Source organism: Neltuma alba, unplaced genomic scaffold (genome assembly GCF_004799145.2).
Source record: "Neltuma alba isolate B1F8T4 unplaced genomic scaffold, ASM479914v2 tig00012000_pilon, whole genome shotgun sequence".
NCBI classification, from domain to species: Eukaryota; Viridiplantae; Streptophyta; class Magnoliopsida; order Fabales; family Fabaceae; genus Neltuma; species Neltuma alba.
Genome location: NW_021636573.1, coordinates 538,590 through 554,566, shown reverse-complemented (window position 1 = coordinate 554,566; position 15,977 = coordinate 538,590). Strand labels below are relative to the sequence as shown.

Sequence of the window (15,977 nt, the reverse complement as noted above, 5' to 3'; positions counted from 1 at the left end):
GGTCGGGATGTCATGGGAAGTAGCAAGAAAACTTGCTCACTGACATTTTCTATTCTATAGTAGTCATTTGGGTGAGGCATGTCTGTTGTTACCACAGGAATTAAACTGCGAGCATAAATCTTTTCTTGTGATGACTTTTTATAGCAATTATCAATATAATCATAAACATTGCCGTGCACAATCTTGATGGCAGCACAAGCATGGGAACAAGGGATCCCTGTCATTTGCCAAGATCTGCAACTGCATTGGTGTAGTCCAAGATCAACCCGATGGTCTCCACGTGATGTTGTCACCTTTACTCTTCCCCCACCATAATTTTCAGCATACATATGGTCAGACCCAACCACCATATCCAGCACCTTACTCTCTATATTTGGATCAACGCAATTCTTCCATTTGGTCATAGCCACATAGGAGGCATGCAGCTTTCTTGCAACTTTATCTCGGTGCTCATAGATCAATCGGGTTACAGTATGCTTTCTCTCATTAACCATCTATGCATTGAATGATTCTGCTATATTACTTGTAATATTGTCCCATCTTTTATATGGGAACCTGCTTTTAGCCCACCTATCTACATCCCCATGATGAATAAGCCGATCAAATAGCCTTGGAGAAAAGGATCTCATGTCATCCATTGTCGCCTCAAATTTCTCATTCGTCCTTACACATGCAATTTTATCCAATAAATATAGTGCATCCTCTTTGATCGGCCATTTGTCCTTGTTTGCCCCTTATTCATTTTCATAACTTCTGAACTAAAATTCTGCTTGATGTGTCTATAACAAAAGGCATGCCTTTGACCCCCAAAGATTGATGTCACTCCTCTGATAATAGCATTGTGTCGATCTGATACAATTGTTACTTCCACAGAACCCAGGATTTTTTTTATCATATAGAAAAACCACGTCCAGTCATCTAGTGTTTCTCCCTTCACAATTGCAATTGCAAACGGCAGCAGCTCGTTATCTGCATCATAAGTTGAAGTTGACAACATTGTCCCCTTATATGGTCCGCTTAAGTGAGTTCCATCAACATACATAATATGCCTCGCGCCACCCAAGAAACCCTTAATGCATGCCCCGTAGGTAATGAAAACACACTCAAACCGGTTCCCAATAGCAGTCCATTCAGCCACGGATTTTTCATCTGTTTCCTTTATCCTTTCGCATACCCATGGTATGAGCATGTATGATTGTTCAGGCCTGCCATATATGTCTTCCAATGACTTCTCTCTTGCTCTATAAGTCTGTTTATATGTTAGATCAATCCCATACTCTCGTTTCAACCTCTTCCTTATCTCAGAAGTGCGCTTGTCTGCATGATCTCTCATCTCATCAATTATTATTGATGAGTTCAAACTAGCTCTTCTACTATGCATCACGTCCAAGCTATCTTAGGCAGAATGAACATACCAGTTTATAAATGTCGTCACTCGTAGCACATCACAACTCTTCCCCACATGATTTGTGTTAGAATCAACCTCACCCAAGAGGGGGGTGAATTGGGTGAGTTAAAAAAAATTGCGAAATTAAAACGAGACAGTATTGAAAACAGAGAGTTAGAGTTAGGAGAGATTTCACCGTAGAGGGAAGACACAAGATTTATACTGGTTCGGTCTTAACCACTTGACCTACATCCAGTCCTCAGAACACCTCTGAGTATTTCACTATCTTCCAAGATCGATAGGGCTCTTGGTGCCTCGGTACAGTAATTGAATCGCTCAATCACTCCCCCTTACTCCCGTAAGGATACAAGCCCTCTCAAGAGTCCACACTCTTGAGTATCACTCAATAGTAATTAATGAAGAATAGTTATTGACTCTCTTACAGAGTGAAATTAATGATGAACACTGACGCTCAGTAATATAGAAGAAAACAGAGTATTGAATGCTAGACTTAATAATCACAGATGGTAGTTCTGGTATTCAATCCGCTTCATTAATGCTTCTTCGCGCCTTTTATAGTTGAGATTGTTAAGTAGCCGTTAGACGGAAGAGCTTCTAGCCGTTGTGACTCCGTTTGTGTGTTTCGCCTGTTTCAACGGTTCCGCCATTAATGCGTTTGAGCTTCTGACACTGTAGGTTGTAGTCTACGTAATCCCGTTAAAGAGCCGTTGTATTCTTTCTTAGTAATCTGCATATTTTAAACTTTAAGCAAGTAAGAGTCTTGTGGTGTAGGCTTTAATTATGATCAAGAAGAAAAACGAATTTATCATTCAATGATTCTGGACGAAATGATTTATCTGTAAAAAGAGCAGAAAGATATCCTGGATATGCTTGATCGAAGTGGTGATCGATTACTTGTTGATCGATCAGGGTAATCGATCAGGTTATCGATAAATAGAGTGAAAGCTTTTTGAATCAGTTCAACAATATTATTGATCAAGTGTTGGATCATTGATTTTAAGAATCATCATAGTTGACGGAAATCGTTCCAAGATCGAACAAGTGATCGAACAGATTATCGATAATTCAAGTGTTACAGAAATGAAACTTCAGTCATTGATGATCGAACAAATTATCGATAAATGGATGAAGGATAAGGTTATCGATAAACAATGAGTAAGAATATATTCAGCGAAAAACACAGACTATCTGGAATTATCGAACAGGTGATCGATCAAAGAATATTCGATCAAGTGACCGATAAAATGAAAGACAGAGATTTAAACTTGTAAGGTGAAGAAACTGATTATCGATCATGTCATGTGAAAACATGAGTTTCAGGAAATCGGATGATCGATCATATTATTGATAAATCAATGATCGATTAGAAGATCGAAAAAGTGATTCAACATAAATTAATACTAATCCTGGTGCTCTTTATCGATCATGTTATATGAAAAGATACTATGCAGACAGGCTAAATTATCGATAATGTTATCGATAATTTGGTTGTAGAAAAACTAAGAAAGAGCAGATAGAACATTGATTATCGATCATCTGATCGATAACTTAGTGATCGATAAGTTTTTCGATTCAGCAGCTATGATGAGTACCTGCATACAAAGAGTTAGAACATAATGTTTGATCATGTGATCGATAAACAAGTGATCGAAAATATGATGGATAAATGATGACAGAATTAATGTGCAGAACGAGTAGAGTGTGTTACCTCTTATCGAAGTCGTTATTGATAACTGATTTATCCATCAAGTAATCGATAAATGCACTTCAGATTTGGTTTTCTTTATCTGTTACTTGTTCGTTTATCTGATGTTATCGATCAAGTGATCGATAATTAACTGTAACCTTATGTAACTTCCATGTTAGCGATAATCGATCATTTTATCGATAAACAACTCATCGAATGGCTCTTCGATTAAAATACTTAATATAAAGCTGATTTATATTGAACAGTTATTTGATAGCTTATCGATAATCATTTGATCGATCAAATGATCGATCAACATACTTCACCTAATTAATCTAACTTTGTTATCATCAAAACCATAATCCTAACAATTTGCACATAACTTCCATGGACAACCCTCAACTTTACACCTTATCAACATGAATTCCTTGCTATTCCTCACATACTTGGCCACAAACTTGTTTGTAAGTGCAAACTTGTATACAGACACCCGAAATACATCTGCACTAGGAAAACATTGGCCTACTCCTATAAAAAGTCCCCTCCATTCCGTATGAACCATCTCACTACCATCCATATCTTCAGCTCCAATAGATGTATCCACATTAGAGGGCCTACTTATTTCATCATTGTCACATTTACGAGCATTTTCTTCACTAAGCCAGCCATAATCACAACACAAACTAATGGGAGACGCATCCAGTTCCGTTTGCTGTGACATGCCCATAAATCTTTCTGTTCTGCATTCATAATGACAAGACTCGTTAACACAAATAACAAGAACAAATTCATAAATGACAACAAATAGTTAGGATAAACTTCCACTTACATTTTTACATTGTCCCTTGGTTGGGGACCCACTTGTCTTTTTTCGGCCACATACACATGACCGCTGTTCTCATTGTATTGAAAGAGGTTATACATTTCAGCATTGTCATGAAGGTCAATCAATGTCTTCTCATCAAAGGCCACTGTGTACTTAATGTCATAATTTCTTCCATCACCACCAATCCACTCAAATATCATTAGCCTCAATTCATCAAGTGTCAGCCCATCCTTAATGCTTCTTAACCTCACGCCACCTCCATTATATCTCACTTCACCTTCACCATTTGTCATAAATTTCCCCCCGCCACATGAAAATAACAGAACAGCTCCTTCTTACAAGATGACCCAGCTTCGAAATTCATTTATCTTCATTACCTGCACTAATAACAGAAGTCAAATGATTATATGACTTAATACCATCATCATCAACTTACACGACCAACTTAGGGTTTGACACATTCATGCTTATAATTTGCAACAAAACACTCATTTCTTTCCTGTCCACACTAATGCTTCGTTTTCTCAGAATCAATCCACTCCATTATTCGAATCTCCCTCCAACATTGTCCCTTTATCTGACACTAATCACTCTAACCCACTTGTGATACCATCAAACCCCTCTCCCTCAGTGTTTTTCCTTCCCCGTGCATTCACCCTCTGATCACCGTCCTTCCCCACACTTTCTATATACCCACACCGTTTCCATGCTTCGCCACCCTCTCCACCTCAAAACCATCCCCACATCGACGACATTGCCATCCAACGGGAAGAGGAAAATCAACCAGCGCATAAAGGAGACGGACAAAAGACAGAGGTGAACAATATAGTCACTGAATACTAACCTCGCTTCCGTCATTCAATTGTTGCTTCGCGCGTTCATGCTCCCACGTTCATGGTCCCTCCCAAGTTTTTCCTCCAGCTCCCACCACAACTTGCACACTTCCACCAGTCACTTTTTTTGTTTGCATATGAGGGGTTGTTTTGTAATTATGCAACATTTGCATAATCCCAAATCAGGCAACACTTCCCTATCTGGTAATATATTTGCTTAGCTTCCAATTTTGGCATTTTATTATTTCAGGTTTCTTTATATGTCATTTTCCCAAATAGAAATAGCAAATGGAAAAAAAAAATTAAAAGAAGGGCTTGGTAGCCAAAGAATGTCAGTAGTTGTTACATTATCTTGGGGAAGACGCATTGGTCATCAGAACGAGGTGGTGTTTATTGCAGACCAACTTTCCCCATGGGATAACGGAAATAGAAGAAAGAAAAAATTTTAATGAGCTGGATTTAGAAATGTTTAGTTAATATTTATTATTCTTTTATCTTGCATCTTTTTTTTTCTTCAAAATTTTAAAACCCTGCTTTTTTATCTCCCTTCTACAAAATGTAAGCGTTAGAAAGCCAAAGTTCAAAGAGTGAGACTTCAAACTTGGCAAAGGCAATATAAGAGCATAACTGGATATAAGAAGTAAAAGAGAGACAAGAACTAAGAAATAAACTGTGCCTAGAATCTTGAGAAGTTACCTGCACACAAGTAAAAGAAAAAAGGTTAACAATATCCCTGTGGATGACATTAGAAGAGTTTGTAAATGGCAATAGCTCCTGCTACAGACAAGTGTCTCTTGTTAATGCGTAATACTGGTAACAAAATGAAGTTGGGAAGTTTCAAACTCACTTTATTTTCTAGATACTTAACATCGTTTGACTTGAACAAATGACTCTTTGCTTAGATGTCATGTTAAAATTTTAAAATTTCTTTTCTTATTTACGGCTTTTGATTTTTTTTGTCAAATTTGAATTTTTTGAAATTAACTTTAATATATTATTGAGATAAGTTTCTTTCAAACTAATTTTTTTTGAAAAATATTCAAACATAAATCACATTATACTAATTAATATTTACATTGCAAAAATTAATTAGGATAAAAGTTGTTTTTGCAAACATTATGCTTAGCAAGCCTCAAAAATTTTTAATTGCTAATGCTTAGTATTTCGGTGGCATGAGAGCTTCTATGTACATGTGGGTTTGTGGATTCGATCTTGCTTGTAACTTTATTTGTAATTGATAACAAAAAATTAAAAAAAAAATTTCTCAAAAGTAAAAGTTTAAACTTTAAAGCAAATTACTGAAAAACAGGCTACTCAATGAAGATTGTGATTCAAGGGCATAAAAGTTGTGTGTGTGTGTGTGTGAGCAAAACTTGTATTTTATTAAAAGAGAAAAAATCACAAGAGTGGTGGGATCCAACAATGAAAATGATGAAAATCTCCATTTACATATATTGGCAATATTGGTGTATTTATTAGCTTCCCAACCTAATCATAATTATATAATTATTTGACCATTACTAAACAATAATTTCCCTCCAAAAGTGACAACGGTAGAAATGGTTTACCGCCCTTCGCGCCAAAAATGATTATAATAATATACTAAACTCTCCGGTAAAATTGGTTTCGCGCCATTTTGAATCCCTTCGACTCCATTATAAATTTCAAGTTCTTAGCGCCACGCTCATTTTCATCTTCATCGTCTCCTCCGGTTTTTTATTTTTATTTTTCCTGCTTCTTCCCTTTCGATTCTTTTCCTCTGAGTTTTTGGTTCTCACTATCTTTTCTAAAGTCTTAATTTTTCCCTCTGTGATATTCGAACTTTTTGCTGAATGCTATTATCTGCATGATGGAGGTAGATTCTTTGCCCGAGTCGATCAAGAAAGTACAGTCAAGATTCAGTTTCGAGGTTCCTGAACCGGCTGTTCGCCTCGCTCTGACGGAATCTTGGTTCGACGTGGACGCTGCCGTGGAGTTCCTCAACAACAATCCCGGGTTTCTAGCCCGGCCCGTCACGGTGGTTCGGGCCGCTACTAGCACTGGCTCGAGGGTTTTGGCACCGACGCCGATAAAGCAAGAGGGGTTCGATGACTCGGTTATGTCCAATGGAATGAGTCTGAAGAGCGAGGTCAAAGAGGAACCCGTTCATTTGGCGATTGACAATCAAAACCCAGTGAAAGCAGAAAATGGTTCCGATGATTCTCATGAAGTGACACGACCACTCGAGGACTTGAATGTGAAGAAGGAAGCGAAGGAAGAAATCAATGTGGAGCCTGAGATGCAGGTTTCTGTGGAAGAAAAAGTGGATGTTGATGTTTCTAGGTCTTTAATGACCCAAACCCAGATGCAAGGGTCTACCGGTACTCGGAAATCTTCATGGGAAGCTGGATATGAAGAGTTCCTTAAGGCTACAGATGCAAAAGTTATGTCAAAGGAAGAATATCTAAAGTCCATTGAGGAACAACAACCATCAGTCCCGGTTGAGCGTTCGAAAGCAATGCAGGATTTGGCTTCTGTGAATAAGGTCTCTGAGAAGAAAGAAGTGGCTATCCCTGATAACGATGAAGTGAAAATCCTCAAAGAAGTTGGTTCCTTTCCATGTTTTCAGAAATCCTCGCAGGTGAAAAAGGAAAAGGTTGAACCTAGACCTGCAAACGTGGAGGATGGGGACTTTCCAGGAGAACCAGACTGGTTTTTAGTGGGAAGGACAATAATCACTGCACTTTCAACTACCAAAGGGAGGAAATTAGTGGACAATGAGATTGTACATTTCGATTTCCGATCTGCATTTGCGAAACAAAACTCAAAATGGATTCTTCGCATTTCAACCAAGCGTTCCGGAGAGGTTGGCTTATTTTTTGACTATCTATATTTTTTTCCTTTTTTTGACCTGGATTTTGTTTTTTCCTTTAAATTTTATTAGCTTGTATAATTATTTTGATATAAATAGTGGTGATTTTTCTACATATGGAATAAAAACGAAGATATAAGACTTGACAGCGTCGAGTTTGTGATTCAACATAGGTTGGACGGGTTCCTATGGAATGGGCTAAAGAGGTTGTCCCACTTGTTCGTTCTGCAAGGATCAAGGTTAGAGGTCGATGTGTAGCTGCGCCACCTGTCTTACAAATGATGCAAGACGTCTTGGTGTGTGTAAGGTAAAGTTCCGAGTCTTCTGGTTGAGAATCTCTTAACCAATAAAATTATTCTAGTTCCATTTGGCCATTTCAGTTTGAATTGTTTTTAGCATATTAATTTAAAATCACTTGTAATAATTTGAATATGATACAAAGCACGCTCACAGTGACACAATAAGATATATAAAATTTAGATGCATATTTTGTGTACTTTTGTACTGTCTTAGAACCGCTGAAAAGGAGGGGGAAAAACTTAGTCATTTTGTTATTCCATCTTGATAAAAATTTAATTGATGACTTTTGCAGCTTTTACGTTCACCACTCTGCATTCACTTCAGAAGTCAATACTTCATGGAAGCTTGATGGCTCTACTTATATTGACCCTTCTGTTTATCCTCTTCCCGCGGTGTTCAAATTGATTGGAATGAAGCCATATCAGAATGTATGGACCTTTCTACAGTTTACGTTTCTTTTTCCTGTGATGGATTGTTAATGTGTTTCTATGATCTTAAATCAGGCTGCTTTTACCCCAGAGGAACTTGATTCTAGGAAACGTTTGTTCAGTATCAGGGTATGTATAATTGTTAACTATAACCCTCTCATTTTATTTGATGTTTTCATAAATTGTTTTAATGCTTGAATATGGTCAAGCTTGCGATTCTGCAAGTCATTTACCGAAGAATCATTGTGGTCAACATATGTATGAACTGTCATGCTTGCATGCATTTAGGGTATAACAAAGCAATGAAGTTTCATCAAATTGTCTACCTAGTCTTTCCTTAATGCTTTTTTCATTCAATAGATTTCTTGTCCAACATGTGTGAATCTTATCACTGGTTTTTAAGATGTTCTTCAGTATATGAAGTTATTTTAGGTTAAGGCACAAGAAACCCGTTCTATAAGCAATGTCTGATTACCAGAAGCCTGATAATGTGATGCTACAGGGTAACACAGATGAAGCTGCTTCAGATTTGCCCGTCTTGAAACGGAGAAAGGGTTGTCCTCCCGATCAAGACGATGAACAAGCTGTGTCACAGTCATCTTTGAATAAGCTTGTTGGAGCATCTGAAGTCTACGACTTGGAGGTATAGAACTTTGATTGGTTGACTAATTAATTATGATTTTATCTTCTGATTGGCTAATATTTCTTGATTTACCATCAACCATTGTGTAATTCATGTCTTCAGGAGATGGAAGGGCCAAGCACGCTGATGTGTGATCTAAAGCCTTACCAGAAACAAGCACTGTATTGGATGTCAGAACTAGAGAAAGGAACTAATGCCCAGAATGCTGAAAATACTCTTCATCCTTGCTGGGCAGCCTATCGTATAGATGATATGTAAGTAAAATAGAAAGATAATGGGGGAAATGAGAGAGAAAAATGGGAAATCAAGTATTCTTGTTTGCTATGTGTTTGGTCAATTATATATGTGCAACCTGACCTCAAATGGTCTCTTGCAGGACGGCTCCCATTATTTACGTAAACAACTTCACAGGGGAAGCAACAACTAAGCTCCCACCTGCATTTCGATTGCCAAGAGGAGGAGTGAGATTGCCTTGCCTTTAAATACACTACAATTTACATTCAGTTTGAACAATTTATCTGACTACAAAATCGTTACTTTGTAGATTCTCGCAGATGCTATGGGACTTGGGAAGACTGTCATGACTATTGCTCTAATTCTTGCGAGACAAGGGAGAGGAGATAATGCTGGTCTTTCGAGGAAGAGGGGCCAAGTTTCTCATAGTGACCCTGCATTCAAAGTTGATGGCGGCACTCTTGTTGTTTGTCCCATGGCATTGCTAGGTCAGTGGAAGGTAAGTTTCCCTTGTCTTGAAATATTAAATAAAAATGGGTCAAATGCCGAACCAATGATGTCTGTACTATAAAATTTTCAAGTTTCGCTTGTGTACTGTAATTTTCCATTTGCATCTTTCTGTCTTCCTAGGAATTTTATATTTTGGAAGGGTGGGATTTTATTTTCTGATTAGATAGCTTATCAAGAGTCTCATTGCATTCCACAGGACGAGCTTGAAATCCATTCCAAGCCAGGAAGTTTATCCATTTTTGTTCACTACGGTGGGGATAGAACAAATGATCCTCGGGTGATCTCAGCGCATGATGTTGTTTTAACAACATATCGTGTCCTTGGAGATGCATATAAAACTGTAAATACGATGTTGCCTCATCCTTATTTCAATTTCTATTATTTGCATAGAAAAGTTTCCTCACAAATGGCTTTTGAAACAGTATGGAGAGAACAGCATTTACCACAGGGTCAACTGGCATAGGGTGGTCCTAGACGAAGCTCATTCCATTAAAGCCCATAAATCGTATCCTGCACAAGCCTCTTTTACACTGACCTCACACTGCCGTTGGTGTCTTACTGGAACTCCTCTACAGGTTTACCTTGTTTATTAGTGCCTTGTGCAATCATTAATTAATTATTACGAAGAGGTTCTGTCTTACTGGTTAAAAGAGTTCACCTTGATATGCCTCATTTATGAAATACATGTTATGTATTGCAGAATAGCTTGGAAGACCTATTCAGCCTCTTGTGCTTCTTGCATGTTCAGCCATGGGGCAATTTTGCATGGTATGACGAAATGCTATTGATAACTTGTGGTTGACATTAAAGAAAAGTGTAGCTTATGTAGCTGTACTCTATTTTGCCCTTTTTTTTTTTATAAATTATGCTTTGCATCTCCGTAGGTTTAATAAATTGGTTCAACGGCCTTGTGAGAATGGTGATCCTCGAGGCTTGAAATTAGTCAAGGCTATTTTGAAGCCATTGATGTTAAGAAGAACAAAGGAAACAAAGGACAAGTGCGGAAGGTGATCATTCTCACTGCAAATAAACTGGGTCTTTCTCCTCTGCAACATGTTTAAAACTTTCATCATATTGACGTTCAATATGTCATGGTATCCAGGCCCATACTTGTTCTTCCACCAGCTCACACTGAATTAGTTGAGTGTGAACAGTCAGCAGCTGAAGCTGAATTATATAATGCCCTCTTCAGGAAATCTAAAGTAAGTTTTCCACTGCTATCACTGATATCCTTTTTGTTTCACTTTCGTTTTTCTCATAATGTGATGAAAATATACTTGGAATTGGAGCCCAAGTTCAAAATTAGACTCACCTCAAAATTTTTCTGTCACATGAACAGCATCAATTCGATCAGTATGTTGGGCAAGGAAATGTTCTCAGCAACTATGCCAACATTCTTGGGTTATTATTGCGGTTGAGACAGTGTTGTAACCATCCATTTCTGATCACAAGGTAGGTGTGGCAAACACGTTAAAATGCGAGCTTGTAAGTTCGTAAATTTTACTCAAAGAAGCATTGTACAAGATACCATATGACAAAATAGGTCTTGGTGCAGCATGAGGTGCCATGTTGTGTCTGATAGACATATAATGTCATATAATTCTGTTTTTTAAGCACTGGAACTTCATGGCTATTACATAATGTTTTCCACCCGTTCCCTGTTCTCTTTATGATGAAAACTGGCTTTAAATATGCAGCCGAAGTGATTCAAAGAAACCTGTGGACTTTGACATACTCGCAAAAAGACTACTCGATTTCAACTCTAATTCTACAAATCAGCGTGCATATGTTATAGAGGCCATAGAGGCTCTTCGCAAGGGTGAAAAACTAGACTGCCCAATATGCTTAGAATCTGCAGATGATCCTGTGTTCGCCCCATGTGCGCACAGAATGTGCAGGGAATGCTTATTTTCCAGCTGGAGTACCCAAATCAGTGGTCCTTGCCCTATCTGTCGTCAGATGCTAAACAGAACTGATCTAATCAATTGTCCGTTTGAGAATCAGTTCTTGGTTTCTGATGTTGAGAAGGACTGGAAGGAGTCTACCAAGGTTTCAGAGCTTTTGAAAAACTTGGAAGACATTCGGCAAAATCGCCCTGCTGAAAAAAGCATTGTGTTCAGCCAGTGGACTGCCTTTTTGGACCTCCTGGAGATTGCTTTGAAGAAGAAAGGAATTGGGTATTTTAGATTTGATGGGAGTCTGCAACAAAAGAATAGGGAAAGAGTTTTGAAGGAGTTTAATGAGTCAAGCTCGAAAAGGGTAAAGAACATAAATGAATTCCAAGCCCCTCTTTCAAACTGTAATGATAGCTACTGAATTATTTTTTTTATTATACCCGATTTTCAGGTTTTGTTAATGTCACTTAAAGCTGGTGGTGTGGGCTTGAACTTGACTGCAGCCTCAAATGTTTTCATCATGGTAAGTTTATGTTTGTTCAACATGCAGAGTTATGTTTTCATAAGGTAACTTACCTGGTGGTAAGTTTCTTTATACTTGTTCATGTTTTCGGTTCTTGAATATCTAGGATCCTTGGTGGAATCCTGCGGTTGAAGAGCAAGCAGTCATGAGAATCCATCGTATAGGACAAAAGCGAACAGTTATGGTTAAAAGATTCATTGTCAAGGTGAGCTAATGTTTCTTTTCACTGACAATGTCAATCCAAGATGTCTAAACTGGTGTAGATTGTAATTTGGCTTTATGGAGGTTTCTTGAATTGACCAGAAAGTTCTATTACTGTGACTGTGTTCTCCCTCGTTAGCTAGTCCAATGAAGTGCCATAGCCATACAGCTTTTAGGTAAACAATGTAGAAGTGTCATTTAACTTGAACCTGCCAAATATCACTTACTCTGGGTTTGAATTTGGTCTCTAATTCTACTGTCTGTAGGATCATACGGATCAGGTTTTTGTTTAGCATTTCCTATATATTCCTTAAATCTTGTTAGTTCAGTTGCCCAGAAACATCTTTAACCTTTTTCTTCTGTGTCCGATTTGCGATTGATTGAACTAACTGGATTGACAATGATGGATCATATCGCCCAAGTTTTTCCTTACAGTAGTCGGACAAAGTCCTTTTCTCTTTCCCTTTTATACAATTGATTCCTTCCTAGTTTTTTGTTGGTTCAGTTGTCTGGAAACACCACAGCCTTTTTCTTCTGTCTTATTTCTGATTGAAGACTGACTTGAATATTATGTGCATTGTTGAAACTAACAAAAGGATACGGTGGAAGAGAGGCTGCAACAAGTGCAGGCTAAGAAGCAGAAGATGATATCTGGAGCCCTCACAGATGATGAGGTTCGGTCAACCAGGATTGAAGACCTCATGATGCTGTTCAGTTGAAAGACTTGATGAAATCTTAAATTAGAATCATAACTTAAAAGGGATGTAGAGATCTCTAGTTTTTGTTAGAAAACCTTGCGTTATGATTTTTACTAACTTTTGTACATATAGAGGTAGGTTCTGATCATTGAGGAGAGGAGGCTTTTAGTTTTTACTAATGACTAGTTATTGAAGAAAGAGCTAAGTAAGCTCACTGGGTTGTAAATCTTTTGGGCAATAGAAGGATCAATTTTAAGAAACATAACTGAGTTTCAAGGGCATCATTATCATTTCGGTTGCAGTTATTATTACAAATATGTTAAAAGTAAATTGCTGATATTTTGCAGGACTTTAGAATTTTTTCCCTGTTTCACAGAAAACAGATTTTTTTTTCCTTGAGAATATAACATCATTGAGATCATTTGGGGCTCGTTTTAGAAATAACGGTTTTGATACAAATGGGATTTTATAGTTCAAAATCAAGTTTGTTACTGAGAAAAAAAAAATTAAAAACCAATTTCCTTGGACAAGGATATTTGGGGGAAAAATCACTCAGACAGTATTTTAGAGTAGATATATCTGTTCACGCTAAAATTACATTAATATGGTTGGAAAGTAGTTTTAAAATAGTTGTATTTTATTATTACTAATCAATAGTTATAGCAGGGAATCTGTGTACTATTGACTATCGATGACTCAATTTTAAATACTCTTTCGGTTCTTAATATAAAATCTATTTAACTAACTTGATTCGATTAGGAAAGTTAAGTGAGTTAGTTAATTATAAAAAAAGTGACACATTTTTCTTAAAACACTATAATCATCTTTCTTAATACTCTTTCTCCATCTTCTACTTGATTATGATTGACGGAATATTTATAGGGGTAATTTAAAAAAAATTGATAAATATAAAAAATGAGTCTTATATTTAGGACCAAAACTAACTCAAGAATTGGATTTTATATTAAGAACAGGAGAAGTACTATAAAATCCAATCAAGTTGGGAATATGGGTCGAGGAAAACTATTTATTGGGCCACGCTTGCTGATAGCTCGACAGGCCATAATTTTAAGGGCCCAATTACCCCCTTCATGGGTTAATGTGTCGAATCGTCTCTTGTAAACACAAGCCAAATGGGCCACATCAATAAGTTCAGCCTGTATAATTATTCATTAAATGGTATTTGAATTAGGTTTTTAAAAGTGATTTTATACCCCTCGTTTGTGGGTTCAGTTGGCAAAGGGGTCGAACTCTATCATCAAAAGGAGGAGTTTGATCCTAGGGAGTGCCAATTTGTTGTAGCTCCAATCGCGGCATTGAGAGAGGTATCACCACAGTATAGTAAAGTTAGGAGATTTCTACCTATTGGGCTAGGAAAAAAAAAGCTTGCTTGTCATGTTCCTGTGCCCGTAAGGATAGGCCCAGTGGATTAAGTGTTAGGTGCCCTGCTCTTAGATCGTGGGTGAGTCCAACCCTTTTCTGAAAAATTGTTTACAAAAAAAAAGTGATTTTATGAAATTTGAAGTAAATATATAAGAGAAATTTTATTTCAATTTACGTAAAAACACTTTTTAAGTGCTTTTCAAAGTTGTCAAACACAGTCTAAGAGCCTGTTTAGCAAATACCTGAAACTATGGTTTTGGGATCCAAACCAATTTGCCAAATAGAGGGAAAAATCAGCAAACCACAATTTTGGGCAAAAATTATGGTTTCAGAAGAAGTGAATCCATTCTGCTTCTGGCTCAAATTGGAGAGTATGATTGTGCTTGTTATAGTAGATCCTAATAGTAATATGACTTTAACACCCTTCAATTATTTTTCTATAAACATACTTAATCTTATGTTTTATAAATATATATACATATTAATTATTTATTGATTACATTATCTTATATATAATTAATTATGTTGGTAAAAATATATTATTAACAATTTTATTCTTTCAAATTAAAATATATTATAAAATCTATCTTTTATGTAATTATCATATTAACTTGTGCCTTTTTTAGTAATTTGCACATATAAAAAGTGTTTCTGATAACAATTATCCAAACACTTTCACTTTATCAGAATCTTTCTTCACAAAATCTATTTTTTCAAAATCTATTCTCTAAAAGCGATTAGTCAAACCATGGTTTAGTTTCATTCAAACACTCTCTTAAGTGCATATGTTTTTTTTTTAGCTTGAGAGCAGCTCCACAACCACCGTTGAATCAAACCTCACCTAGTTAAATACGACAAGGAAATCATAAAGAAACATGACTAAGAAAATTATGACACACTGAACAAGAGAAACTTGAGCCTAATAGATCAAGCAAATTATAAAATAAAAATATGATTTATAAGAATGAGATATGGTACTTAGGATTTATAAAAATAATAAAAAAAATAGATACTCTCTTTCTTCTCTCTCTTTTTTCTGATAGAGGCGAAAACTAAAGAAACTAATCTAGATGGCCGGAAAAGATAGGGCCAAGATCAACAAGGGGTACCACGTGGAAGCTAGGGGAGAGGTCGAGAGCTCTTTTAGCTAGGAAGTCAACTCGCATTATTGATTCCTTCTGCAACAATAGATGTCAACAAAGCCAATCCCTACTAAGGATATCATGGCAATCATGTATGTGTAAGTCATTACATTGCTGCCTTCTTTAATCAGCTTCACAGCTTCAAAGCAATCACTTCACAAGCACACTTGTCGATAGTTTTCTTCCCAAGCACGTCCAAGTCCTACGAAACAGGCCCATAATTCAGCCAAAAGAGAATCACCCTTGCCAAGGTTAAGCACGTAAGCTTCCAGAATTGACTCTTTCTAGTCTTTGATGAGGCCACCATAACCAGCTTGCCCAATTGCGTGGAAAATGCTCCATCAACGTGGAGATGAACCCAGCCATCTCCCTCCAAATGGCTATCCGATCCCCAGCATCTTGTTGATTAATGCCT

At 37.0% G+C, this 15,977-nt stretch overlaps 1 protein-coding gene across 1 annotated transcript; it reads left to right on the top strand.

Moving 5' to 3' along the window:
- The first annotated feature begins 6,572 nt into the window (after positions 1-6,572).
- Positions 6,573-13,275, top strand: LOC114720844 (DNA repair protein RAD5B). Its single transcript, XM_028906567.1, has 18 exons — positions 6,573-7,599; positions 7,779-7,912; positions 8,198-8,333; positions 8,409-8,462; positions 8,836-8,976; positions 9,079-9,230; positions 9,353-9,437; positions 9,521-9,709; positions 9,917-10,060; positions 10,143-10,295; positions 10,421-10,488; positions 10,605-10,727; positions 10,823-10,922; positions 11,060-11,172; positions 11,418-11,979; positions 12,067-12,138; positions 12,245-12,343; positions 12,936-13,275. The coding sequence occupies exons 1-18, from the start codon at positions 6,601-6,603 to the stop codon at positions 13,056-13,058; spliced, it is 3,447 nt and encodes a 1,148-aa protein (XP_028762400.1). The 5' UTR covers positions 6,573-6,600; the 3' UTR covers positions 13,059-13,275.
- The last annotated feature ends 2,702 nt before the right edge of the window (positions 13,276-15,977 follow it).

What these genes read in the sequence shown, in the direction of transcription:
- LOC114720844 (XM_028906567.1), top strand. Translation starts at nt 6,601, where the DNA reads ATGATGGAGGTAGATTCTTTGCCCGAGTCGATCAAGAAAGTACAGTCA. An exon ending in GCCTATCGTATAGATGATAT is followed by an intron (nt 9,231 to 9,352) that starts GTAAGTAAAATA and finishes GGTCTCTTGCAG; the next exon opens with GACGGCTCCCATTATTTACG. An exon ending in CCCTCTTCAGGAAATCTAAA is followed by an intron (nt 10,923 to 11,059) that starts GTAAGTTTTCCA and finishes TCACATGAACAG; the next exon opens with CATCAATTCGATCAGTATGT.